At 54.9% G+C, this 26,829-nt stretch overlaps 1 protein-coding gene across 14 annotated transcripts in view; it reads right to left on the bottom strand.

Annotated features, from left to right (window-relative positions):
* The window catches only part of CAMK2B (calcium/calmodulin dependent protein kinase II beta), a 144,734-nt gene that overhangs the window by 35,474 nt on the left and 82,431 nt on the right, over positions 1–26,829 (bottom strand). For 10 of the 14 annotated variants that reach the window (XM_030551852.1, XM_030551850.1, XM_030551848.1 and 7 more), the window contains exons 6-13: positions 18,937–19,009; positions 13,473–13,575; positions 13,297–13,380; positions 10,747–10,841; positions 8,515–8,637; positions 6,089–6,172; positions 4,550–4,592; positions 1,981–2,055 (exon numbers count right to left, since the gene is read on the bottom strand). In XM_030551852.1, coding sequence (XP_030407712.1) covers positions 1,981–2,055; positions 4,550–4,592; positions 6,089–6,172; positions 8,515–8,637; positions 10,747–10,841; positions 13,297–13,380; positions 13,473–13,575; positions 18,937–19,009 — 680 coding nt within the window. The remainder of the gene's footprint in view (positions 1–1,980; positions 2,056–4,549; positions 4,593–6,088; positions 6,173–8,514; positions 8,638–10,746; positions 10,842–13,296; positions 13,381–13,472; positions 13,576–18,936; positions 19,010–26,829) is intronic. The other 4 variants (XM_030551855.1, XM_030551854.1, XM_030551861.1 and 1 more) reach the window with 1 other exon arrangement.

The following is a 26,829-nucleotide window of genomic DNA, read 5'->3' as shown; positions in this document are numbered from 1 at the left end:
CACTGAAAGGGGCCAGGGATGTCCCCACTGCGGTCAGGAGGTGGACAGCAGCATGGGTAGGCATCCCCAAGCTGGCTTTAATGGAGCTAAAAAAAGCCAGTGTAGCCACCCCAGTACAATCATGTCCAGGGCGATGTGTGGGGCAGGAAAACAGCCGAGGGATTGGCTTGTTTCAAAGGGGAGCGGCACAGCACATCCAATGCTGATTATGCTCCCAAACCAATCAGCCAGGACTACCAAGGGTGGCATTTAAAATACAGAGTCTGCAGCCCATCTCCATCTTCCGTCCCCTGCCCGGCCCTGAGTTCAGATTTTTACGCCCCCCGACGAGTTCACCAGCAGCTGCTCCCTTCCCTGTGTGAGAGAGGGACAGGCTTCAACTCCTGCCAAAGGGAACACAGAGTCCTGCGCTGAGCGCGGCTTGACAGAGAAATGGAGGAGGGCGTCACCGCCACATTGCTGGCTTTAATGAATGAATTAATCAGTAGGAGCTGGCTCTTGCACTACAGCCAGGAACCCACATGCCAGAGGGCGGGGAGTGTTTGGGTGCTCATTTTACTAATAGGGAAACTGAGGCACAGAGAGAGGGTTGCCTAATGTCACGAGGAGAAGCGACGGGTAAAATTTTCAAAAGGGCCAGATTGTGAAAGGGACTTAGGTATCTCTCTGCATTTCAGCCTTTGCAAATCTGGCCCTGAGTCACTTAGGAGCCTAAGCCCCATTGGATTTCAATGAAAGGTAGCCTTCTCTCAATGCCTAAGTCATGTCTGTGAAATGGCTCCTATATCACTTAGGCCCAGTTGAAGATTTTACTCAGATGCTGCTAAGTGAACTAGGCACTTTTGAAGTGGAGTCGTGCCACTCCTAGTGTACAGTGCCTGACTCTGACCACCAGGTGTCCTGTCTTGTACGTACACATTTCAGGGCTTTCGTCAAGGCAGCGGGTTCAAAACTGGAATTTCCCCCCTGAGCCCTGGGGGCGATGAACGAGCCGTGTGCCCTGACAAACTGCACATACAAGGGGGTGGGCACCAAACTGGAGGTTGGCTTTTAAAGTATGGCCAGGCCGCCAGGGCTTCTCCCCATCAATCCTGGTTGCCATCTGAGATTATGACCCAGGTTCTGAGTTCCCAGGGACGAGAGGCCCAATTTCAATAACATGGAATTTAAATAAGAACGAGAGAACAGCCATACTGGGTTGGACCAAAGGTCCATCTAGCCCAGTGTCCTGTCTGCTGACAGCCGCCAGTGCCAGGTGCCCCAGAGGGAATGAACAGAATAGGGAAATTTACCAAGTGATCTAACCCCTGTCTTCCAGGCCCAGCTTCTGGCAGTCAGAGATTTAGCCCAGAGCAAGGGGTCGTGTCCCAGCCCATCGTGGCTAATAGCCATTGATGGACCTGTCCTCCAGGAACTTCTCTAATTCTTTTTTGAACCCAGTTACACTTTTGGCCTTCACAACATCCCCTGGCGATGTGTTCCCCAGGTTGACTGTGCGCTGTGTGATGAAGTACTTCCTTCAGTTTGTTTTAAACCTGCTGCCTATTAATGTCATTGGGTGACCTCTGGTTCTGGTGGTATGGAAAGAAGTAAGTAACACGTCATTCACTTTCTCCAACATTCAGGATTGTATAGACCTCGATCACAGCCCTCTGCAGACATCTCTTTCCTAAGCTGAGCAGTCCCAGTTTTTTAACTCTCTCCTGGTACAGAAGCCATTCCAGACCCCTAAGCATTTTCCAATTCTACTTTTAATCCTCTTTTTCCTCCAGGACCTTTTAAAATCTCTCCTGGAATAAACTGGAACTTCCTCCAGTGCCTGGCACCCTTCCTCAGAGCAGACCCGGCTGCGTTTGCTCCTGGTTCTGGGCGCTGGTTGGGGATGAGATGTTAATGATGGATGAAGCTGCATGCGCTCAGATTTCTGGAGGGGGAGGGAAGAGAGGGGAAACAGGGAGGGTCCCTTCAGGACATGTCTACCTTGTTCCACCAACCCCATGGTGGCACCGGAGGCGGCTGCAGACATTGTGGCGGGAGCGGTGGTCTGTCTGCCGACTGTCAGCACCAGGGTAGGAAACGGAGGGACAAGGAGAGCGGTCCGGGGCAGGGGGGGAAGAGAGACAGAGAAAGACAGAGAGAGGGAGCGAGACAGACGGAGGGCAGGAGAGAGAAACAAGACAAAGGAAGCAGAAAAAAAGATTCGAGTTAAAGTTTAGATGGAGAGGCGAGATTGCTGGTAGCTGAGCCCCGGTTCCACATGCCCCACGGGGCGACTGGCCTAGAGCCACAGCTGGGGGCACGTCCACACGGCAATGCTGGGGGTGGGGGCTGCATGGAGACACTCAAGCTAACTTTCAACCTCCCCCCTCACCAGATTTCTGAGCCCGAATGGCTACACTGCAATGTTATTGCCCGCAAGCCCAGCAGCTGACACAGGCCAGCTGCCCGGCGTTTAACTGCAACAGAGACATACCCTCTGTGCCCAGTGGGGAAGCTACTCCTGGAGGTGGTATAGAGGGTCCTCCACACAGCGGCAGCCCTCCATCCCACCAGGCCCCGCTAGCGTTGCTGAGACATCAGGGGACGTCCCAGCCAAGGAGCTGCAACCCCGTGCCGTGTGGAACGGATGGAAGAAGGGATTCTTACCCAAGACGCCAACTCTGAGATCCTGATGGATGCACAGGGTAGGGCACCGCAGCCTCATGCCCATAGGTTGTCCCCTAGCCCAGTGGGGGCTTTGAATCCCTGTGACACAGTCAATGGCTGCTTATCTCTTAGTCTTTCTTGCACCACTTGCTAAGTGACCATGACCCTGAAAAGCTGAATTCCAGGCCTGGGTGCTAAGCCCTGCTTGAGGGATCTACCCAGCTGCCCCCTGCCTTGTTCCCTTAGATGTTTCTCCTCACTCCTCTAGACAGGGGCAGTAGCAGGGGCCCGAGGCGGTCAGTTTCAGCTGACACTGGGTGCCAGCTGAGGAGGGGAAGACCAGGAAAGAAGGGTATGCTTTAGAGCAGCATTCCCAGGGATATCCAGCCGGCAGGGGCATGCCCCTTCCCCACCAGCCCCCTCCCCTGGAGCGCTCTGCTAGCAGGATATTTGGGAGGTGAGACTCAGCCATGCTGTGAAATTGACAAAAACGGGATTGCAATGGCTAAAAGAGACACAGATCCATCAGCCTCTCCCCTGAAACATACCCAGGCATGTCTGCATTTCTACAGGCGCCCGGAGGCATCACAGTCAGATCCCTCCAGCGCTTGGTGTGCAAGGCAGCTTCTTGCAAATGTTAACAGTGGGATCTAGAGGGACTTCTTTAGAGCAGAGCTGTCCGGGCCACAACGGGTTTCTGCACAAGGTGTCTGTGCACTGAGGCTGGCCAGGCACAGGTGAGATGAGCTCTGTAGTTCTCAGCTCAATACCCAATTCCCCACATCATCAAGCCAGCACAACTCAGGATAAGAGGTTGCCCTCTAAGGCAGAGGAACAGCAGCGGCCTGGCCTACGTCTGGCTTTAAGCAGCGCTGAGAACTCCTCAAGACAGGTCGACACTACAGATTTCACAGCTCTGTCGGCCAGGGTGTGAAGAGCAGAAATTCTCTGACCAATGGAGCTGGGCTGGCAAAGCCTCTGGTGCAGATGCAGCGGCATCGGCAAAGTTGAGCTTTTACCAGCATCGCTTGTTTCACTGGGGCGTGCAGCAACCCCATGCAGTATCTTCAGGGACCACACTATAGCGAGTTTATGTAGCACTGTGGGAGAGGGATTGTAGGCAATTCCAGGGAGGGAGGTTACCATGGCTCCTCCAGGAACCAAAAATAGTGTGTGATTAAGGACAACCAGGTTGTAAACATCTCCAGAGAGGTGCCACCGCTGGGGAGGCTGGCACAGACTGGGTTTTCCAGAGACCAACAAAAAAAGGGCTTTGGGAATAAAAAGGCTGCCTTTAAACTAACACAGGGCTGCCGTTCTGATGCAGCAAATAGATTGGACCTTCTGTCCAAGGGGGGGCCCAATCTTTGCTGGAGAGTGGGAAAGATGTGCCCACCTCCGCCCGATTGGGGACAATGTCGTGTGTGGTTGAATCTGCGTATTGTTCTCATAGGTTCTCTCGGTGATGCTTTTGCCTTAAGAACAAAGGGGTTTGCTCAGAAAGCGTGGGGCGGTCACATGTAATGGCTGGCCACACTCTGTTCATAGCCCTCGGAGAGAACAAGGCTGGCTGGTAGGCAGACTGCCTTGGTCGGACATCACAGTGGAAGGCAGGGGGCCAGGGGAGCCTTAAAACCCCTGCTCACCAGGGTCCTGGCTCAGAGACAGGTGATGTCTGAGACCTGCCAGGACCCTCATGGAAGGAGGGACACAGGGGAGATTGTGACAGAGCGGTTCGCTGAACCAGAACAGTGGCTCTGCCACTCTAGTTGCGTCCATACGAGGAGCGCTTTTCGGGTCTGAAATCCCATCGGAGTGTGCCTCCCGCGAACGTGGCCTCGGTCCCCAGGGGCAAGCACCGGGATGCGTGTCTCTGCAACGCGAAGCCAAGCCGAGCGCTTACCTGAAAAGTTCCTCGTGGCCAGCATGGTGGTGAGAATCGCCCCCTGGAAGAGAAGAGCCGTGGTTGGTACAGCACAGTGCTGGAGACCGTGGCGCAACAGGCAGCCGGCCCAAGCGGGGCCAGGCCGCCGACCACCTGGGCGCTGCCCCCTGGACACACGAGGAGGGTGTGGCCAAGTGGGGAAGGCATACCTAGTGCACAGGATGCTGGGTTTGTTGGCCTGCTCCATCGTGGCCTACCACGGGCAAGTCCCGTGAGCTCCTTGAACCCCGGCTTCCCACCTACGATGCGGGGCTGATGCCCCAGCCCCCTGCCCCCCACATCGGGGCAGGATGGGCAGAGCCTGGGATGATGGGAACCCATGCCAGACCCAAAGGGTGAGCCGAGGCTGGGGGTAACTCCCTGCCAATGCACTGCCCCAAAGGGAGCTAAGGACGCCGACCGGAATCTGCTGCACATCCGCCCATGGAACTCCACTGGCTGCAGCACGGGCCCCCCTCCGTTGAGAGTACAGCCGGACCTGGCGCCTTGCTCCCCTCAGATCCTCCCCTGACTCTTCCCTCTCTCCTCTGTGGGCTGATGCTCCAGAACCCCTGAGGTTCTGATGAGTGGCACAGGTCTCTAAGGGACAGGGTGGGGTCTGGAGACCCTGGTGAAATCCTGGCCTTCTGGCCCCATGGGGATTTTCTCACTTAGCAGCAGGAGCTGGGGGAGCGTGGGACACAGGAGGGGCAGCGGCGCAGTTCCCACAGGTCCTGCTGCATGACAGTCATCAGGCCTTTTCCCAGCCCCTTCCTCCCACTTGGCTACTACACAGAACGGCCCATGGTCCTAGGACTCTCTTGTGTATCCTTCTGCTCGCAAAGCCAGGCCACGAGTCCCCCTGGGTGTTATGCCCCTACAGAAACAGCCCTCGCCAGCTAGCACCCTGCCCCCTCTAGCCACCTGCAAGGGGGCACCAAACCTGGCATCTTTGCACCTTAAAGCATGAGCCAGTCCAGCCTGAGCGAACATTCCCACCTCTGTTAATCAGGCTCATCCACCTGCACGAGTGTGGTGGGCTACATGAACAGTGGGAGCTGAACCCCCCTGCCAGACACTGGACTCTCTGGGGGCAATGGACTTACCCTGCCATTGCAGAGACGCCCAGCGGCCAACACGTTGTAGCTCCTGTGTGTTCAACGGACAACGTGCAAGGCAGGTGGGGCCATTCTGCTCCCCTGGCAGGGGCAGGCACATGCCAACCCCCGGGGAAGGGCTAGGAGCTGGGGGATCAAATTCTCCAGCTCCAGTCTCAGCTGCTAGCACCTGGAGAGGACCTGCAGGGCTCTGAGCTCCGTGATGTGGCCAGGAGAACCTACTGGCCCTGGATGTGCCATGCTAACAAGGCAAGCTGCCTCTGTTCCTTTCTAGGGCTGTTGGCTGAGCAGCAGAGATCGTGGGGTCCCCGGGGCATGGGGGCCCTCAGCCCCATACTGACCCTGCCATGTCTGTTTGCCGTGGCTCTCGGGAGGCAAACAGGGAGGCAGGGACATTTACCTTGAGCTTCCTCCTGGCGTTGAACTTTTTCAGACACTCTACCGTCTCCTGCCTGTGCATCATGGAGGCCACGGTGGAACGTTGCTGGAGGAGAGAAGGCGGGGGAGAGAAATTAGTTGCTTCTGCCTCAGCACCAGAAAACGAGTGTGGTCAGGGAAGAGAACGGAATGGGGGCGCTAGAGAAAAGGCTCAGCCAGCACAGTCCTGCCCCACCCAGATAAGCCCCTAGTGCCCCCAGGGGCATGATCCTGGCTTGGGACCACAGGTGACATAACACTGCAGATATGGCAGGCCACCAGGACTGGGCACCCCTGGATCCTGTTCCACCAGATTAGCAACAAAGCTCCAAGGATCTGTCTACATGGCACACTAAGCCCGAGTGGGACTCAGGTTTGAGCTGAACTCCGCCTCTCGTCCACCCACAAATCAGCCTGACTTGGGCCAGGAAGCACTCAGGGCCGAGATTCTAGGACTAAGTCCTACTCTCTGTTGTTTGGCAGCGTGGACGCAGCTCAAGCCACGGCCCCGAGTCAGAAGGGCGGCGGAGCGCAGCACGACTGCCTTAGCACGACTGTGAGACCCGAGCCCAGCAACTGAGCCCAGCCTTACGTTGCAGGGCGGCCACTCTGGCACGGGCTGGAAACATAAGTCCGGGTTTCACAGACCCAGGTTTACAATGCAGCACAGACAGACAGACCCTCGGGGGACGTCTACGTGGTGATAAAACCCCACAGCAATGAGTCTCAGAGCCCGGGTCAGCCGCCTCAGGCTCACAGGGCACGGGCTGCCAGGCTATAAAATCGCAGTGTGGACATTCTGGGCCCCACCCTGTGACGCTGCACTCCATGTTTTATGAAAATATGTTTATAAATGTGAATATGATGTAACTGGAATATGCTTTATGCAAAAGGTCTCTTGTAATTTACAAAGGTTACAACCTACTGAGTGTGGTCATCCTATTTGTATACATGTATTATTCCTATGCCTGGAGTTAGAAGAATAAGATATAAACTTGTATTACAGGTGTAAGCATATTAAGTGGAAGCCATTAAGGGTGCTTCAGAATCAATCACCTGTAAATGGCTCTGTTTACTTGTAGGCCTTCCTGGGTAGGTGCGGGTCAGCCCCTGGGTAATGAAGTCTTACAGGGACATGTGAACATGTCACATCATACTGGAATCCATCTTTAACCTGGTGCTTTTCCATTTAGAAGGTGGGGGTGGGAACCCAGATTCCCCCTTGTGCCAAAGATATAAAAGGGGGTTGAACAGAACAAAAGGGGCTGTGAGTCATGAGAAATCCCCGAGTTACCACCTGAGCTGGAACTAACAAGGGGGAAAGGATTGGGCCCAGACTAGGAAGGAATCTAGTCTGTGAAAGAAGCTTATTGGACCATCTCTGAAGGTGAGATTTTAGATGTAAATAGGTTCTTAATGTATTAGGCTTAGACTTGCGTGTTTTGTTTTATTTTGCTTGGCCACTTACTTTGTTCTGTCTATTATTACTTGGAACCACTTAAATCCTACTTTTTATACTTAAACTCAGGTTTGTTTATTAATTAACCCAGAGTAAGTGACTAATACGTGGGGGAGCAAACAGCTGTGCATATCTCCCTATCAGTGTTATAGAGGGCAGACAATTTATGAGTTCATCCTGTATAAGCTTTATACAGAGTAAAATGGATTTATTTGGGGCCTGAATCCCACTGGGAGCTGGGTATCTGGGTGCTGGAGACAGGTGACTTGCTGAGCTGTTTTCAGTTAAATCTGCAGCTTTGGGGATGTGGTTCAGACCCTAGGTCTCTGTTGTAGCAGGCTAGTGTGTCTGGTTCAACAAGGCAGGGTTCTGGAGGCCCAAGCTGGCAGAGAAAACAGGCTCAGAGGTAGTCCTAGCACAACAGGTGACAGCCCAAGGGGGTCTCTCTGACTGAACCCGTCACACTCCCATTGCGGGATCTGCCCGAGCCCAAATGTCTACACTGCAATGTTATAGCCCCGCAGCTCGAGCCCCACATCCCCAGTCTGCTGAGCCAGGCCAGCCGCGGCCAGGCCAGCATCTTCCATCGCAGCAGAGACATACCCTTATTGACCAAGCTGGCCCCAGAGCTCAACACGCTGCCAGGGGAACAGCTGCTCACTCGGTGATGGGGAAACAATGGGCTGGGCATTCTTGCGGGTGGCTGAGATGAACTGGCCCAGGTTCTGATCAGCCCATTGACAGCTACTGTTCCCTGGGGATGATGCTGGTCCCAAAGCCCCTGCGCTATGGGCTCACTGGAGTTGGTGCCATCAGTGTGGCCTGGCCAGCCCCTCTCGCCACCCCCACAATGCCGAGCTCGAGCGGTGTGGCTCCAGAGAAGAGGCAAAGTGAGGGAGAACCCAGCAGCCCCATTCCCTGGCTGTGTCCGGGGCAGCAGCGACACTTACGCAGACCCATGGGTGTTTCAGGGCTTCGTGGGCTGTGATTCTTTTGGCCGGGTTGATGGTTAACATCTGGTTGATGAGGTTTTTGGCTTCGGGGGTGACCGTGTCCCACTCGGGAGAAGGGAACTGCAGACAAGAAACAAGGGCCAGGAAGGTTAAATGCAGGGGATTGCGGCTGTCGGGGGTGGGGAGCTGGCTACTCGTAGCCAAGGCAGCCGTGACTCCCCAGGAACCCAAGGGCAGCCCAAAGCCAGCGCCAGAGTCTGCCTAGATCCAGCTGCCCGCTCGATGATGCCTGCAGCCTTATCACATCCGCTTCAAGGTGAGTGGTACCTGCATTCTGCCCTGGCACAGCCGCCAGCGAGAAGCTCCGAGGCTGATCCAGGGCTACTGCAAAACCGGACTTGATCTCCTGATTTGAACCTGTTGTTCCCACCCTCGTGCTGCCCCTTTGCCTTGACAGCTAATTCCGGTTAAATGCCTCGTTCCCTGTGTTTTCATCGTCTGACAGATGCTGGTGCTGACCACATGTGACTGGTCTGCAGACTTTGTGGGTGTGGGGAAGCTGGAGGTGCTGGATGATGGAGAGGGGGCAGCAGGGGCTTCTGCCCCTGTGGAGTGTGGGGGATTGTGGAATAAGCACATTGCCTGGATGTTGCTGCTGGCAGGCGGCCAGTGAACTGTATGGACGTGTATCATTAGGTTTCAGAGTTGACAGACAGACTGAGCGCAATGGGGGCTGTTCACACCTCTTGTTACAGGTTGTCTCTGCACCGTTCCACTCAGGTTGCACTCTGGAGGGTTCCCCCGCAAGCCCCAGGCTTTGGAAGAGAAATCGGTTTAAAGCCGTGGTTTGGGAGCGAGAGGGGGAGCCTGCAGCCGGTTCAGACGCTGCACAATCTGGAGGACCCCGCTCGTATTCCATACAAGCAAGAGGGGAGAGAAAGTGCCCCGGGAGTGGGGTAAAAAAAAAGCAGAGACTCTTCTCCAGAGCCCCGGTCGTTCTGTCCCCGCCAGCAGACCCCAAGTGCGTGCAGAAGAGGCCAAGCGTACAGGGTGAGGAAAGCGCCAGCAAAGGGGGGAAGAGAGGGAGTGGAGAGGTTGCCAAATTCCATCGAGCTATTGGGAGCGAAGAGATACCCACTGGACCTGCGCTCTGGGCAGTTGCAGGAGCGTGGCTCGCATGGGGCGTCCAGATGCTCCTGGGTCCCTCTGTGCTGCCATGTGCGTGGAGAAAGAGTCGTGCCAAGGCAGGAATCTTGGCCAGGTCCCTGTGCCGCTGCCCTGCCCAGTGTCTGCAAGGGAGCCAGGGGGGCAGGTTACCACACTTGTCAGCACACCCCATGGCAGGTGCTGGGTGTGCTACGGGGATTGTGCAGACAGCCGGGCTTCTGCTGGGCTGCGACCGGCTCCCTGAGCCTGGGACCGAGGGCAGGACGGCCTTGGGGTGGGGACAGGATGGAGCTCTACGAACAGGACGTGGGTGTGTGGGGTGGTGATGCCTGTGGCCCCTGCGTGGCAGCATCCGGGCTCAAGGAAGCGCAGGATCCACACCACATGCAACCCTGCAGCGTGGCTGGTGAGCCACAGCCCCTCCCAGGCAAAGAACGGAGCCCCACTGCCACTCTGCTTGGTCTCTGGGTGTAATGGAAAGCAGCTTCTCCCAGCCTCCCAGGCCAACAGTAATGGAACGGCCACAGGGCCTGATCCCGACTTGCTAACATGATCCTAAACCCACCTGGCCCCGTCTACACTGGGAACAAGTCCTGCTGGAGTCCTGCTAGCCAACATGGTTTCAAAGACATCCATCCCCGCAGGCTGGGCAGGTCCAGTGTGTGTTAACCTACGTTAGCACTGTGTCCACGTTCAGAGCTCTCTGGGATGCTGTCTACATGGCGGCGGAGTGGCTCTATATGCACTGTGGACGGGGCCCAGGCAACTGCACTGTGACAGGGGCAAGCCATGGGGGGTTGCATGGACTGTGGGTGGAGGCTGGCCGGACACAGCCCTGTTGGCCCCCTGAGGAGGAGGAAGGACATGTCCTACCCTGGAAGGGCTGGGCACAGGCCTACGGCTGGGAGACACCAGCAATTCCAGGTCCTAGAGCAGGTGAGGCAAATGAGAAGCCGGAGGGGTAGGCTGAAGACGAAGCCGGTAGTGTACAGGACTCCTGGCCCATGGCAGCAAGTCCCCGTCGCGGTGCTCTGGGACTGGGGGGGGCAGGGAGGTACTCACGTCGTAGGCACCAGCCTTGATCTGTTGGTACAGTTTGTGCTGGTCCTCGTCCCAGAAGGGAGGGTAACCGACTAGCAGGATGTAAAGGATCACACCTGGGGAGAGGGATGGGAGAGCAAAGAGTCAGCGCCCGCCGGCTCCTGGGGGACCAGGCCTGGACTGACGCAGGGATATGGGGGTTTCTGCTCAGCCTGCTGCCAGTAGGCATCTCCCGGGGAACCCCGTCTCTATCAGGTCCTGCTACCTCTTTCCTGCCTTAATGCAACTTGGCTTTACATTTCCAGAACTGACCTGCTGCTGGTTAACTGCCCTCGTCCACACCCCACAGCCGGCAGGGAAGGAGCAATGAGCAGGTGCCCGGATGCCCAGGGGACACCACAGGATGGGAGCGAGAGCCTGCACCAAGGGGTTTAGACCTGACAGTGCCCGACTGCTATCTATGCCTCTAGCACCCCCTGCTGACATCTGTCTATGCCTCTAGGCCTCCTCTCCCTGTAGGATGGGAAGGGGTCTCTGGGACTAGCAAAGGCTCCAGGGAGAGGATGAGCTATGGGGAAGTGGACTTTTAGCGTCTGTTATCAGGCATGGATAGGGACTAGGATTCAAACTGCCCACAGGGGGTTTTGGGGCTGGCTGGCTTCATGGAGCATCTTGGACACAGAGTTCAATAAACAGCAACACTCTGGGCTCCATGTAGGTGGGAATGGAACACAATGGGGTTAGGCACTTAATCTGCTTAGGCACTGCTGTAAAACCGACTGCGACGTTATTAATAAGAACTGGGACCGTATAGATCATTGGTGCAACCAAGGTCCTATAATGACACCAAATCTTGTATAAAGGGGGTCAAATAGGGTGTCTATGAGGAGGTTCTGGTTTGCTGGTTATGATTATGCTGTCTGTGTGCATGTATCATTTTGGTATTTAAAGTTATAAGTATTGGTGCTATCCTGTCTGTAGTTCAAACTTGCGCGGTGCTTCTGGGTGACACCCCAGACAATGTGGCGTCAGCACTGCCTGGCCTGCTTGATGGCCCATTAAAGACCATCAGCTACAACCGACCCATTGAGAGAAGGCATATACACTTTGTGACTCAGCAAGATATTCAGGGACCTGCCTATGGACAGAACCCTAAGGTTTTTCCATGCCACATGCAGGATAGCTTGTCTTTGGGACAAAGAAAGCAGAGACTACATGGCAAGAGACTATAAAAGGCTGCTGCAGCTCCTCCATCCTGTCTTCAGTCCTGCTTCTGACCCGTGGATGGACTTTGCTACAAACTGAAGCTTTGAACAAAAGACTGATTGACCCACCCCAGCTGGGGATGTTCCAGAGACTTGATTTGAACCTGCAGTTTATTCAGTCTCTGCTACAAGCCTGAACTAAGAACTTGGCCATCACTGTATGGAATTGATTCCATTTCACCAGTTCTAGCTCTCATCTGTATCTTTTTCCTTTTATGAATAAATCTTTAGATTTTAGATTCTAAAGGATTGGTAACAGCGTGATTTGTGAGTAAAATCTGAGTTGTATATTGAGCTGGGTCTGGGGCTTGGTTCTTTGGGATCAGGAGAACCTTTTTTCTTTTACTAGGGTATCGGTTTTTATAACCAGTCATCCTCATAACGTGTGGCACTGGTGGTGATACTGGGAAACTGGAGTGTCTGAGGGAATTGCTTGTGTGACTTGTGGTTAGCCAGTGGGGTGAAACCAAAGTCCTCTCTAGCTGGCTGGTTGGGTGCCTTGGTGCTCAAAGGACCCCAGCCTGGGGCTGTGACTGCCCTGCTCTAAGCAATTTGTCCTGAATTGATACTCTCAGTAGCATCCCACCAAAGGCAGCATCATTACACCTACTAGGTGCCTTTTCTGCATCTTTTGGTGCCTAAACCCCTTGGGCAATCTGGCCTTAAGTGATTTGCCCAGAGAGACACTGGCAGTGGTGAGACTTGAATCCACGTCTCCCAAGCCAGCCCCCTAACCACTAGGCCGCCTCACCACCAGTCCACGAGCACCGACCATCACAAAGAACTGAAGGCACAGGTGGGTGGCTCAGCCCAGAGGCAGAGAGAAGGATACTTGGCAGATCCCTGACACTGAGCCGTTGATTAGCTGGAGAGGGGGCAGAGAATCGCCATGAGAATGATTAACCGATTAGAAAACCTGCCTTCCAGTGAGAGACTCATGGTGCTCAATCCATTTAGCTTAATACAGAGAAGGTGAAGGGGGGACGTGATCCCAGTCTGCCAGTGCCTACATGAGAGCAGAGGAAGGTCTAACACAACCCAGTGGCTGGAAGGTGAAGCTAGAAATAAGGTGTCAATGTTTAACACGGAAAGTAATTAACCAGGGGACAATGTCCTAAGGATCATGGTGGATTCTCCATCACTGACAATTTTGAAATCAAGACTGGATGTTTTTCTAGCAGATCTGGCCTAGTTCAAACTGGGATTCCTGCAAGCCAGCTCTATACAGGACACTAGGCTAGATGGTCACAGTGGTTACCACTGGCCTTCCCGTCTATTAATTTAGGACTCGCGGCGCTGGCCTTACCACACGCCCAGATATCCACGGGTTTGCCGTACGCTTCTTTGCGCAGCACTTCAGGCGAGAGGTAACCAGGGGTGCCGGCGAAGCCTGGGGAGAAAACACAGAGCACAGACCGGGTTGCCAGGACTGTCCTGGGCAGCAGGGCGGGATGGGGGCAGGGAGGGGGCTCTGCCACTCACCAAACCAAGCCTGCTGATCCCCTTGCACCTCGATGGCCAGGCCAAAATCCGCCAGCTTCACCGCTGCGCCTTTGCACTTGCTGGCCAGGAGCAGATTCTCTGGCTGTCGTGCCAAGCCGTTGGGCATAGGGCGCCGTGGGACCAGACACGCGATCAGAGATGGGCAGAGAAGGGGAGAGAGGAGAAAACAAAACAAAAGAACAACAACAGACGGTTTGCAGAAGCAGGTGAGAGACGTGCAAGGCTGACGAGTGGAGAGAACCGAGGGAAGGCCTGGGGGTCACACCCCGGGCGAGATGGGGCTATCGGCGCATCCACACAGCCCGAATGGCTCGGCTGGCACCTTCCAGCCCCTGTGCTCGCTCGGCCGATGTGCTGGGATCCAGACTGACACCCCTCCCTCCTAGCTACCCTCCCCTGCACCCACTGGCATTACAGGGGGGCAGAAACCCAGCTCCGTCTTTGGAATTATTCCAGCCAGCACAGCCTCCGCTTCCTGACCCATGGGCAAGTCCTGACCTTGTTGCTGTGACCATCTGGCATGGCCTGTGAGCACATTCCAGCCACTCAAAGCCCCACGTTGCTCTGGGCTTGGGTGAGGGGGGACAACAAGCAGAGACTCTGCCTGTCCACTTTCCCTGGTGGCGCTCTGCCACCAGGCTGGGAGGCCATTTTCCCCCCTCTGGGATTGGTGTCACATCCCAAAGTCTTCAGTATGGCCTGCCAAGGCACCTGGCCTAACAAGAGAAGTAGGTGGCATGAAACAAGCTCGGAGAGCCAGGAGAACACCACCATTTTTGGCTGCAATTTGGGGGACTGAAGCAGCACCTCCTCCAATGGCTTCCCAGCCCCCAGTATGTCCATTCGCACAATATAAAACCCAACACTTCTCTCTACCAAACATACACAGAAAGGGCCTCCCCTCTCTGCCACCTCCCGGGCATTCATGCTCCAGCAGCAGGTGCCCCCCCGCCCCAGGTTGGCTGGCCTGGCTATCCGCTGGTGCCCCTAATCCCCCACATCACTCTGTCGGAGCTCAGCAGAGCCAGAGAAATCAGAACGTCGCCTAGGAAGCTCTGGAAATGTTACGCAAAGAGCCAGAAGCGCTGGCTCTGAGACAGAGGAAAACAGCTGGATTGTACATATCTGTCCACAGTTCCACCTTCCCTGACAAAGAGCGCTAGCCAGGGGGGCGACCACGCATGACTGTGCCAATAAGCCCCGCCCATGCCCTGCCAGGACCAGCTGCCTGACGGGGAAGGGACGGGACGGGAGGCTCAAAACTTCCCATTGTCCAGATGCCGTGGCCTGAGATCAGGTCACACAGCAGCCAGAAGACAGGAATAAGCTCCAGCCACACAGAGATGAGAGTCTCGGGCCCCCAGACCTCAGTCCCGCACCAGCCAGACACCCTGCCCTGGGGATGGATCGGAGCCGATGCCCCCTAGAGGTGATACCCCATTCCTGCACCTGCCAGGCCCCTCAACCCGGAAGTGACCTGAGCCAGTGCCCCCAGGCGGGAAAAGACCCTGTTTTCCATTCCCTGCCCCTCGTGCCAGCCGGCCCCCCTGCCCTTGAGCCAGACTGCAAGGGACACTCGTAGAGGCCAACGGCCACTCCTCATGGAACCAGACACTTGAGGGCTGATTGGGCTCCTTGTTCTATGAAGGAGGTTGGTGCCATTCCCCTTCTCCTCGGTCCAGCCCCGGCATACGATGACACTGGCTGCACCTCAGAGCTGAGTGACCACTGGCACCATGCCACCGTGTACAACACAGCCCCCTGCCTTGCCAGTGCACCAAGACACAAAGGGCAAGAAACCAGCTCCCCCACGTGCCACTCCAGCATGTGTCAGTGCCTGCTCCACCAGCCTCGGGCGCCGCACCAGCACATGCCAATGCCTGCTCTCCTGACCCCATGTGCCACGCTCCCGACCCTAAGTGCTGCTCCAGCTCATGTCAGCATCTGCTACCCTGGCCCCGAGCACCATTCCAGCAAAGGCCAGTGCCAGCTCCCATGACCCCGAGTGATACTTGTGACGTAATTAACATGAACTGAGACCATCTAGTTCATTGGTGCAACAAAGGTCCTGCAGTGACACCAAATCTTGTACAAAGGGGGTCAAATAGGGTGTCTATGAGGAGGTTCTAGTTTGCTGGTTATGATTATGCTGTCTGTGTGCATGTATCATTTTGGTATTTAAAGTTATAAGTATTGGCTCTAACCTGTCTGTAGTTCAAACTTGCTCTATGCTTCTGGGTGACACCCCAGACAATGTGGTGTCAGCACTGCCTAGCTTGCTTGATGGCCCATTAAGGACCATCAGCTACACAACTGACCCACGCAGAGAAGGCAGATACACCTTGTGACTTGGCAAGGTATGCAGGGACCTGCCTATGGACAGAACTCTAAGGTTTTTCCATGCCACGTGCTGGATAGCTTGTCTTTGGGACAAAGAAAGCAGAGGCCACATGGCAAGAGACTATAAAAGGCTGCTGCAGCTCCTCCATCCTGTCTTCAGTCCTGCTTCTGACCCGTGGAGGGACTTTGCTACAAACTGAAGCTTTGACCCATCCCAGCTGGGGATGTTCCAGACACTTGGTTTGAATCTGCAGTTTATTCCATCACTGCTACAAGCCTGAACCAAGAACTTGGCCATCACTGTATGGAGTTGATTCCATTTCACCAATTCTAGCTCTCATCTGTATCTTTTTTCCTTTTATGAATAAACTTTTAGATTTTAGATTCTAAAGGATTGGTAACAGCGTGATTTGTGGGTAAGATCTGATTTGTATATTGACCTGGATCTGGGGCTTGGTACTCTGGGATTGAGAGAACCTTTTTTCTTTTACTGGAGTGTTGGTTTTCATAACCATTCATCCCCATGACGAGTGGCACTGGTGGTGATACTGGGAAACTGGAGCGTCTAAGGGAATTGCTTGTGTGATTTCTGGTTAGCCAGTGGGGTGAAACCGAAGTCTTCTCTGTCTGTCTGGTTTGGTTTGCCTTGGTGTGAAAAGGATCCCAGCCTTGGGCTGTAACTGCCCTGTTTTAAGCAATTTGTCCTGAATTGGTACTCTCAGTTGGGTCCCACCAAAGCCAGCATGGTTACATCACTCCAGAACATACCAGTGCCTGCTCCCCCAGCCTCAGGCCCCACTCCAGCACGTGCGCAGTGCCCGCTACTGCGGCCCCGGGCGCCACTCCAAGTCCCAGAACACAATTCCATTTGCTTGAGCCCAGCTCCACCACCTTGCTGCAGCCCGACTCCGCTGCATCACCCCGCTTCATGATGATCCCATGCACCAGGTTCCAGCTCTCCAGCACACAGCCCAGCACCATGCAGTGTGCTCCATTGTCCCACTGCAGCCCAGCTCCATGCACAAGAGCCCAGCTTCGTCACCCTGTGACAGCACGATGGCACGAGCCACAGCCCAGCTCCATCACCTATTACACCAGGACTCGAGGCGCCAGCTCCAGCTCCTCACCCTGTTTCAGCAGGACTCCAGGTGAAAGCGCCTAGCTGCACAATCCCATTAGGGCAGGACGCCACATGCAACAGCTCATCCCCATCAGGCTGTTAGAGCCATTCTATGTGCCAGAGACTAGATGCATCATCCCACTGTGGCATGGCTCAAGGCACTAGCATCCAGCTGCATCAATTTGCTATGGTTTGACTCCATGTTTGAGAGCCCCATTCTAGCTACCTGTGGCATGGACTCCATGTGCCAAAATCAAGCCCCATCATCCAATGCCCAAGAGCCCAGCTCCATCACCTTATGACAACATGACTCCGCCTTTGAGAGCCCAGCTCCATCGCCCCGTTAGAGCCCAATGCCTCATGTGACTGCCCAGCTCCATCACTCTCTTATGGCTTGTCTCCAGGAGCCAGAACCGAGCTCCATCACCCCAGTACGGCACAACCCCACAGGCGAGAGCCCAGCTCCATCACCTTATTACAGAATAACCCTACAAGTGAAGGCCCAACTACATAACCCCATTCCAGCATGACTCCACGTACCAGATCCTGGCTCAACTACCACCTTGTGGCACAACCAGAGCCCGGCTCCATCACCGCATTACAGCATGACCCTATGCACCACAGCGCAGCCATGGAAATGTCCTGCCCTGTCCCCCTCCCCAGGCAGGACACAGACAGCACAAGCTCCTGGGGAATGGCATCTTTGCCCTGTACCATTTCCCGGGTTTGCAGGGGACGTTCTGGAGGGATGCCCCAGAGTGGTTCTGTGGCCTCCCCCAGCTCACAGGGGGCAGAAGCCCCCCGGAAAAGCTTGGTGTGTCACTGAAGGGACAAAGAACTGATGAACAGTTCCTGTCTCCAAAGCTGTAAGGGAAAGGTGGGCAGCAGCAGAGGAGGGGAAGCCCAGGGTCTACACCAGGTCTGGCATAGGAACCCCCTTGTTAATTTCACAGCGCTATTTCTGGGTCTCTCAGAGACACACATGCACCCCTTTATCCTTGCCCCACTCGGCCACACAAGACCACGTCCCTGCTCCTCACGCTTGGAGGCCCAGCACGATTTGTGAAGCCCAGGGAGCTTTATGGGGGACAAACAAAAGACAAGCAACCCACGGCGGGAGTCACAGAGAACAGGCAACACAGTTCAACTGGACACAAGGCATGCAGACAGCTGGCGAGAGCCTTCCTCGGTAGAAGTCCCGCCCACCTGCAGGTGCCACCTGGGGGTGGGGAGAGATGTTGGACAAGGCAAAGGGGAGGGCAAAAAGAGAGGAAAGGTCGCTAAGGAACCAATCTCATTGTCCATTAGCTTCCTGGACCCCCAGTCCCAGGCATACGTTGGTGCTAGGCAGCAGCCACAGGAATCAGCTCAGATTAGCCAGGCCTTGCTGCACAGAATGAATACTTCCTAGCAACAGGGGCTGGGCGTCTGTCTGATATCAAGGGGCAGTGCGAGCCGTGGGGACACCCAGCGGGTGAGCCACTGCATTGATCTAAGCAGGGGTTGGGTGCCGGGAGAGGGGTAAAGAGCCTGATCTCGGCCCGCTGCCGCTCCAGGAGGTGGCCGAGAGGCCAGCTGTATCCCCCTGCTAAAGGGCCAGCCCCCTTGCTGCGCCATCCCCTCAACACAGTATCTTCTCTCCCAGGAATTCTCCAGTTGTCCTAGGTGGGCGGCGGCTAGAAAGAAGCAGCTCCCGCTTTTGCCTCTGGGTTGTGACAAACCCCAACCCCTGCCCAGCTTCCCCAATTGCCTGGAGGTGCCAACTGGGCGCTCTGTCCCCTGCTACTGGGCAGGGTCTGTCCGGCGCGTCCCAATGGCTGAGCCGAGCCGATTTCTGATTGGGCCCCCTGTGCTGGCCCCTTTCCCACAGGCCCCCGCAGTGGCATGGGGCTTGAACCACTCTAGTTCTCGCTCAGAAACATGCACAAGGTACAAAGACGGACGGACGGACAGACGGACAGAGCAGCGGGGTAGAAAACTCACCTTGAGGTCTCTGTGGACGACCCCCATTTGGTGGCAATGGAGAACAGCCTCCAGGATCTGCTGGATGCAATGACTGCATGCAAACACCAGGGGGCGCGTTAGTTCATGGTGAGTGGTAACAACCACGCAGGCTGGTGTGGGGCAGGAGATGAGAAGGGGGATGATGGGGGAGGGGGGAACGGGAGGAGAAGAGGAAGAGGAGGAGGAAGAGGAGAATGGAGATAATGGAGTTGGATCCCTCTCAATCTCAGACTCTAATTGCAAAGGAGCTGCCCCAAATTACGAACCCGGAGGCGGGGGTGGGGAGAGGAAAGAAACTCCCAGTGATGGGGGAGCAGCCCTGGGCCAGGGAAAGGGGCCCAGGAGGGAAGACACAAAGGGCACCGTAGCATTAGGGTCAGGCGGTGATGGAGGGGGTCCGCCATCCACCTGCTTCCGGAATTGCCCTTCCCCCTGCTCTGGGCTCGCAGGGAGGACCTGCAGGGAGGGGAACCCCCAAATCCCCCCTGCCCCCCAAAATCCTGCTATCTCAGTCCCTTCAGCCCCATTCCATCAGGGAGGAAGCAGTACCAGGCATGGCACAAGGCCACCCACTGGAGACCCACACCACCATGCCCTCCTGAAAGAGGAGGGACAGCAGCAGGGATACAGCTGGCACCTCTGTGCCCTGGCCTGGCTGTCTATACCTCTCGCCCCCGCTGCCCGGCCCAGACGCACCTTGGTAGCTACAGCAAAACCAAGACCTTGGGCCTGTTGGATTTCTGCCCACCCACTTCCCCTGCTCCTTTCCTACCCCAGCTGGGCTGAACCCGTCAGCCACCAGGCCTGTTCAAACCACCCAACGCACAGAGGGTCACTGATCTGATCGGCCTGGGTCACGACTGGGGCTCTGCAAGGGACCAGCCCAAGCCAAATAACCAGCGATCATCACCCGCTGCCCCCCTCCCAGCCTCAGCTCCCAAGTCTCCTCCCCATTCCGGCGTGGATCCGCTCCCTGGCCAGCGCAGAGATGGGAGCGTTCAGCTCCGGGCCGAGCACTGCCCTGACATGTAATATTCCCATGAGCAACTGAGGAGAGTCCAGGCCATAGCCCTCAGGCTGGGAGACACTGGGGCAAGGAGATTTTAATACACGGCCTGTGCCTCGCAGTCCCTTAGGAGCTGGGGCTCAGCTCACGGCTACAGGGACAGCAGGAAGGGAGTGCAGGAGCATATTTTGTATAGGCCCTACAGAAATGCCAGGAATGACTTGTCTTCAGCCCCAGGGTGCCATGTTTTCATAGGACCTTCCCCTGTCCCACCCAGGAGGGCATCCTGCATTAGAACCATTTGGTCCTTAACCTTCCAGCCAGATACCATCCCCTGAGCACCTCACACTTAGGGGTGATTCAGACACTCACACACTCTTGTGCTGCGGAGCAGGGCTGTCCCTATTGTGCTGAGTGGAAACCGAGGCACGGGGTGACCTTGCCCAAGCTCAAAGAGGAAGGGCGTGAAGGAGACAGGAATTGAACCTGGGTCTCCTGAGAGCCAGTCCAGCAGCCAAGCCGCCTTCCTCCCCAGGAGGCTGAGGCTGGAGCGACCTCGAGGCCTTTCCTCATGGTAGAGCACCTTTGTGGGGAGCTCTCAGAGTCCCCAGGAAATCTGCACAGGACCCTGCAAACCTCACCCCAACACTGTCTCCGATCTGTGGCCCCCTAGCCTGCCCCATGAGAACCACCTCACCCTGGGTGAGGGCCCTGCTCGCCAACCCTTTTCGTAACAGCCACGCCAAGCCTCGCCCTTCAGCATCCGATCCCACGGTCTGGGTGCACCGTAGGAGCCAACCGTGATGTTGCCACCATGCTACCCTAGAGCAGACACTGTCCTTTCGAGCTCGTGAGTTTGGGGCACTGGGATCTTTTTGCATGCGCCTTCCAGCCCAGAGTGGGCACTCATGTCTGGCCCATAAGCTGTCCTAGAGCTCTGCTGACCGCCTTGGTTTCCAGTTCTCTTCCAGGACCGATTTCCAGTGATCTTTGAAGTGCTGATTGCCATGGGTTCCTGTTCTTGGAGAAAAGGCTCTTTTCCCACGGCATTGGAAAGAGGAGCCCCTCCCTGGGAACATCTGGGTGCAGGGGAATCTCATCCGGGGGTCCTCATCTCTGCGCTTTGCCAACTGGAGCCCACTGAACTTCTGACTGCAGAGCAGACCTGTTCTGTCTTCTGAGGCGTCTGCTTGCAGGGGAGTGTGGATGGTGGAAAATAGGTTGAGGGCTAGAGGGGGCTGAACAATCACCCTGCTCTCACACAGCCTCCTCTTCCAAGCCAAGCCAAGAGTGTCTCTCTGCAAGAGGAAAGATGCAGAGCACACTGAATGCAAACATTGAACACTGAGTGGAACGGACCCACCATCCACAGGGCTCAGTCAGGGCCTTGAACTGAAACTCAGAGGCCCCCAGACCTGAGGTGACTGACTTGGAGGGAAAGAATGAAAAATGTCCTGACTGGTTAAGAGATGACCCAGGGGACGGTGTGCCATTTACACCCACAAAAGGATGCACATGGCAAGGAGGGGGAGGAACTGTCCAGGGATGGCCAGGGACTTGAATTAGGTGTATGGGGATGAGCTTTGACTGAAAATAAGAAAATGCTTCCTGGAATGGAAGGCCTTCCCTGGGAAGGGTTGGGAGCCCCCTCACTTGGGACATCTTAAGACTAGGCTGGACAAAGCCTAGGAGAATCAATTGTAGGAACATATTATATATATATATAACAAATGGAAAAAAAGGGGAAGTTGACAGTAATAAATATTAATTGGAAGTTAGGAATTGTAGAAAATCGATAAGGGAAGCCAAGGGACACAAGGAGAACTCTATGGCCCCAGAATTAAGGACAATAAGAAAGAGGTTTTAAAAATATATTAGGAACAAAAAGAATCCTGACAATGGAATTGGTGCATTGCTAGACGGAAATGATAGAATTATCACTAATAATGCAGAAAAGGCAGAAGTGTTCAATAAATATTTCTGTTCTGTATTTGGAGGAAAAAATAGATGATGCAGTCTCATCATATAGTGATGATAATAACAGGCTTTCCATTCCACTGGTATCTCAGGAAGACATTAAACAGCAGCTACTGAAGTTAAACATTTTTAAATCAGCAAATTCAGAAAACTTGCATCCAAGAGTTTTAAAAGAGCTGGCTGAGGAGCTTGCTGGCCCATTAATGTTCACTTTCAATAGGTTTTGGAGCACTGGGAAATTTCCGGACAACTAGAAAAAAAGCTTAATATTGTGCCAATTTTTAACAATGGTGAATGGAACAAACTAGGCAATTATAGGCCTGTCAGCCTGACATCAATCCCGGGCAAGGTAATGGAGTGGCTGATACAAGACTCGATTCATAAAGAATTAAAGGTGTATAATGTAATTAATGCAAATCAACACAGGTTTATGGAAAAATATCTTATCAAACTAACTTGATAGCTTTTTTTGATGGGGGTAATAACATTGATGTAATGTACTTGGATACTGTAAGGCGATTGACCTGGTACTGCACAACAGTTTGATTACAAAACTAGAAGTCTAAAATTAACATGGTACACATGAAATGGATTCAAAACTGGCCATCTAATAAGGCACAAAATGTAATTGTAAATGGACAATTGTCATCAAGCGGGTGTGTTTCTAGCGCAGTCCTGCAGGGACTATTTTACATTTTTAACTCAGTGATGTGGAAAAAAACCAAAGCCATCACTGATAAAGTTTGCAGATGATATAAAATTTGGAGGATTGATAAATAATGAAGAGGACAAGTCTCCGACAGAGAGATCAAGATTGCTTGGTAAACTGGGTGCAAGGAAACAATGTGAGTAAATGTACGCAGGTAGGAACAAAGAATACTGTATAGGCCATATGGGATGGGGGACTCTATCCTGGGAAGCAGTGACTCTGAAAAAGATTTGGGGGCATATTGGATAATCAGCAGAACATGAGCGCCCCATGTGATGCTGTGGCCAAAACAGCTAATGCAAGCCTGGGAAGCATAAACAAGGGGAATCTCAAGTAGGAGCAGAGACAAGGGGCAACTATTTCACCTCTGTGTTTGGCGCTGGTGCGACCGCGGCTGGGATCTGGTGCCCAGTTCTGGTGCTCACAATTCAAGGAGGATGTGGATCAATTGGAAAGGGAGCAGAGAAGAGCCATGAGAACAATTAAAGGTTTGGAAAACCTGCCTTCCGGTGACAGACGCAAAAAGCTCCATCTATTTAGCTTAACAAAGAGAGGATCAAGAGATGACTTGATCCCAGTCCGTCAGTGCCTACATGGGGAACCAGTATTTGATAACAGGCTCTTCAGTCTAGCAGAGGAAGGTCTAACATGATCCAATGGCTGGAAGTTGAAGCGCGACAAATTCAGACTGGAAAGAAGACGTACATTTTTAACAGTTAAAGTAATTAACTATTTGGACAACTTCCCATGAGTTGTGGTGGATTCTCCATCACTGACAATTTTAAAACCAAGGCTGGCTGTTCCTTTAAATTTTTATGGGGGAAATGCCAGGGCCCATGTCGTACAGCAGCTCAGACCAGATGATCATAGAATATCAGGGTTGGAAGGGACCTCAGGAGGTATCTAGTCCAACCCCCTGCTCAAAGCAGGACCAACACCAACTAAATCATCCCAGCCAGGGCTTTGTCAAGCCTGACCTTAAAAACCTCTAAGGAAGGATATTCCACCACCTCCCTAGGTAACCCATTCCAGTGCTTCACCACCCTCCTAGTGAAATAGTTTTTCCTAATATCCAACCTAGACCTCCTGCACTGCAACATGAGACCATTGCTTCTTGTTCTGTCATCTGCCACCACTGAGAACAGCCGAGCTCCATCCTCTTTGGAACCCCCTTTCAGGTAGTTGAAGGCTGCTATCAAATCCCCGCTCACTCTTCTCTTCTGCAGACTAAATAAGCCCAGTTCCCTCAGCCTCTCCTCGTAAGTCATGTGCCCCAGCCCCCTGATCGTTTTCATTGCCCTCCGCTGGACTCTCTCCAATTTGTCCACATCCCTTCTGTAGTGGGGGGCCCAAAACTGGACGCAGTACTCCAAATGTGGCCTCACCAATGCCGAATAGAGGGGAATAATCACTTTCCTCGATCTGCTGGCAATGCTTCTACTAATGCAGCCCAATATGCTGTTAGCCTTCTTGGCAACAAAGGCACACTGCTCACTCATATCCAGCTTCTCATCCACTGTAATTCCCAGGTCCTTTTCTGCAGAACTGCTGCGTAGCCATTGGGTCCCTAGTCTGTAGCAGTGCATGGGATTCTTCCATCCAAAGTGCAAGACTCTGCACTTGTCCTTGTTGAATCCCATCAGAATTATTTAGGCCCAATCCTGCAATCTGTCTAGGTCACTCTGGACTCTATCCCTACCTTCCAGCGTATCTACCTCTCCCCCCAGCATAGCATCATCCGCAATGATCACAGTGGTCCCTTGTGGCCTTGGAATCTATCTGCATGAAACCAGCTCCGCCCTGGACAAGGGGTGAATAGATGAGCTTGCATCCTCGCTCAACTGTTCTGCTTCTAGGAGTGCATTTCTTCAAAGCAGCATGTGGGGGAAATCTGACACGCTGGCAGAGATACGCTCCTCCCCCTTTCTTGGAGACGGCATCAAAGACACAGGGCCCAGTTTGCGACGTGTCAGCCCCTGTGCTTAGAATGGATGAAGGGTCTCGGCTGTGTGACGCCTCTGCACTCAAAATGAGCGGGGGAGAGCGGGTTTCCTCCTAGGTTGCCCTCAGCTTTCTGCTGCATGGTGGAATGGTGGAAAACACACTGTGAGTTTGCGGAGATCTGCCATGCCCGGCTCTGGGAATTCAGGGGTCCAGAGGGAGCTGCAACCATCGCTCCGCTAGCCCCGGGTCCTTCCCATGTGCCCGGTCGGAGAGTGGAGCTTAGAGCAGTCTCACATTGCAGCTGGTGACACTTGCTAGTGTTTACTGGTGCTCCCTTCCACGGGGAGGGCCCCGCTCTCTGAAGGGCTAATTGAGCGTCTCTGGCACTGTCCTTGCCCTTGTGGGGGTCACGGTTTGCCCACCAGCCTATTGCATGCTGGCCTGGGTGCATGGCCAGGCTCTGCCCATCTTCTTTCGCTGCGTGGCCAGTCGGCTTCCCCGGGGCAGGCGATCACACTGCTGCAGAGGGCTCCGGCCCAGCTCATTAGTATTTTGAAGGTTTCCTGGTGCAGCTGCTCTGGTTGCCAGGCTCTCCGCTTGGTTGCTAAGTTATTCTAGCTGATCGGAGTGGATTGGCTGGACAGGTGCCTGCTCTGGGACTAGATGTCCCCCACTTGATTTTTCCTTTTGGAGAGCGAATTTGCTGTGGAAGGAAGGGGCCAGGGGAGATGCAGGGGGTCAGGCACTTAGGTCTCAGCAGGGGAGGGGCAGGACCCCAGGCACTTGGAGCTCAGGAAATGGGCAGAACCCCATACCCTCAGCATGGAGGGGGCATGTGCCCCGGGGAGGGGAAGGCAGTTCCTGTGCTTGCTAGTTCTGCAGGGATGTAGTGTTAAATGGTCCGATCTCACATGCTTGCCTGTTTACATGGACAGGCTGTCCTTCTCTCCTGGAGGGAGGGGGGGAGCAGATATTGCAGGGCCCTGGGTCTTCCCTCTGCTAGTATTCATATCACTGAGCTGGTAAGTGAGTTGGTGCAGAAGATAAGTAGACAGAAGAGACTATGAGTCACACACTGGCTTGATGCTTTGTGCTGCCCTCCTTATGCTTACTGTGGACTGCAACAGGCCATTCGCATGGCTGAGCAACCCGTGCCTCCCACCCGGGCCCACTCGCACGGCCAGGATCTCTGTGCCTTTCACCTGGGCCCACTCGCATGGCTGGGATCCTCTGCGCCTCCCACCCGGGCCCACTCGCTTGGCCGGGATCCCTGTGCCCTGCACAAGTGCCCACTCGCATGGCTGGGATCCCTGCGCCTCCCACCCGGGCACCCCGCGCCTCCCACCTGGGCCCACTCGCACGGCCGGGATCCCTGCGCCCTCCCCCCTGGCCCATTCGCATGGCGGTTTTCAACCGGAATGCCCGGTTGAAAAGGGACCCTAGTGGCAAGTCCAGTCGGCAGCACAGTGGTGCTAAGGCAGGCTCCCTGCTTGCTTTGGCTCTGCGCAGCTCCCTGGAAGCGACTGGCATGTCCAGCCCCTAGTTGCAGGGGCGATCAGGGAAGCTCTGGATGCTGCCTCCGCCCTCAGCACCGGCTCCGCAGCTCCTATTGGCCAGGAACCATGGCCAATGGGAGCTGCAGGGGCAGTACCTGCGGGCATGGGCAGCATGCGGAGCCGTCTGACTCCTCCCCCTAGAGGCCAAACATCCGGCCGCTTCTTGGAGCAGCACAGAGCCAGGTCAGGCCTTAGCCACGCTGCGCCACCAACTGGGAGCCACCTAAGGTAAGTGCTGCCCAGCCAGAGCCTGCACCCCGAACTCCCTGCCTCAGGTCGGAACCCCCTCGCACACCCTAACTCCCTCACAGAGCCCACAACCCCAGCCCCCTACCCCAGCCCTGAGCCACCTCACAGAGCCCACACCCCTCGGCCCCAGCATGGAGCCCCTTCCTGCACCCCCTCCCACCCCTCAACCCTCTGCCCTAGCCCTAGTCCTGAGCCCGCTCCCGCACTCCAAACTCCTTGGCTCCAGCCCAGAGCCCCCTCTTGCACCCCAAACCCCTCATCCCCAGCCCCACCTCAGAGCGCAGACCCTCAGCAGGAGCCCTCCTCGCCTCCTGCACCCCACTCCCTGCCCCAGCCCAGTGAAAGTGAGTGAGTGTGAGCAACCAAGGTAGGGGGCCTGGAGTGAGTGTAGGGTGGGGCCTCAGAGAAGGGGTGGGGCAAGGGTGTTCGGT

This window comes from Gopherus evgoodei, chromosome 2 (genome assembly GCF_007399415.2).
Source record: "Gopherus evgoodei ecotype Sinaloan lineage chromosome 2, rGopEvg1_v1.p, whole genome shotgun sequence".
NCBI lineage: Eukaryota > Metazoa > Chordata > Testudines > Testudinidae > Gopherus > Gopherus evgoodei.
Note: the sequence above shows the minus strand (reverse complement) of the source record. Positions and strands in the feature narration are given on the sequence as shown.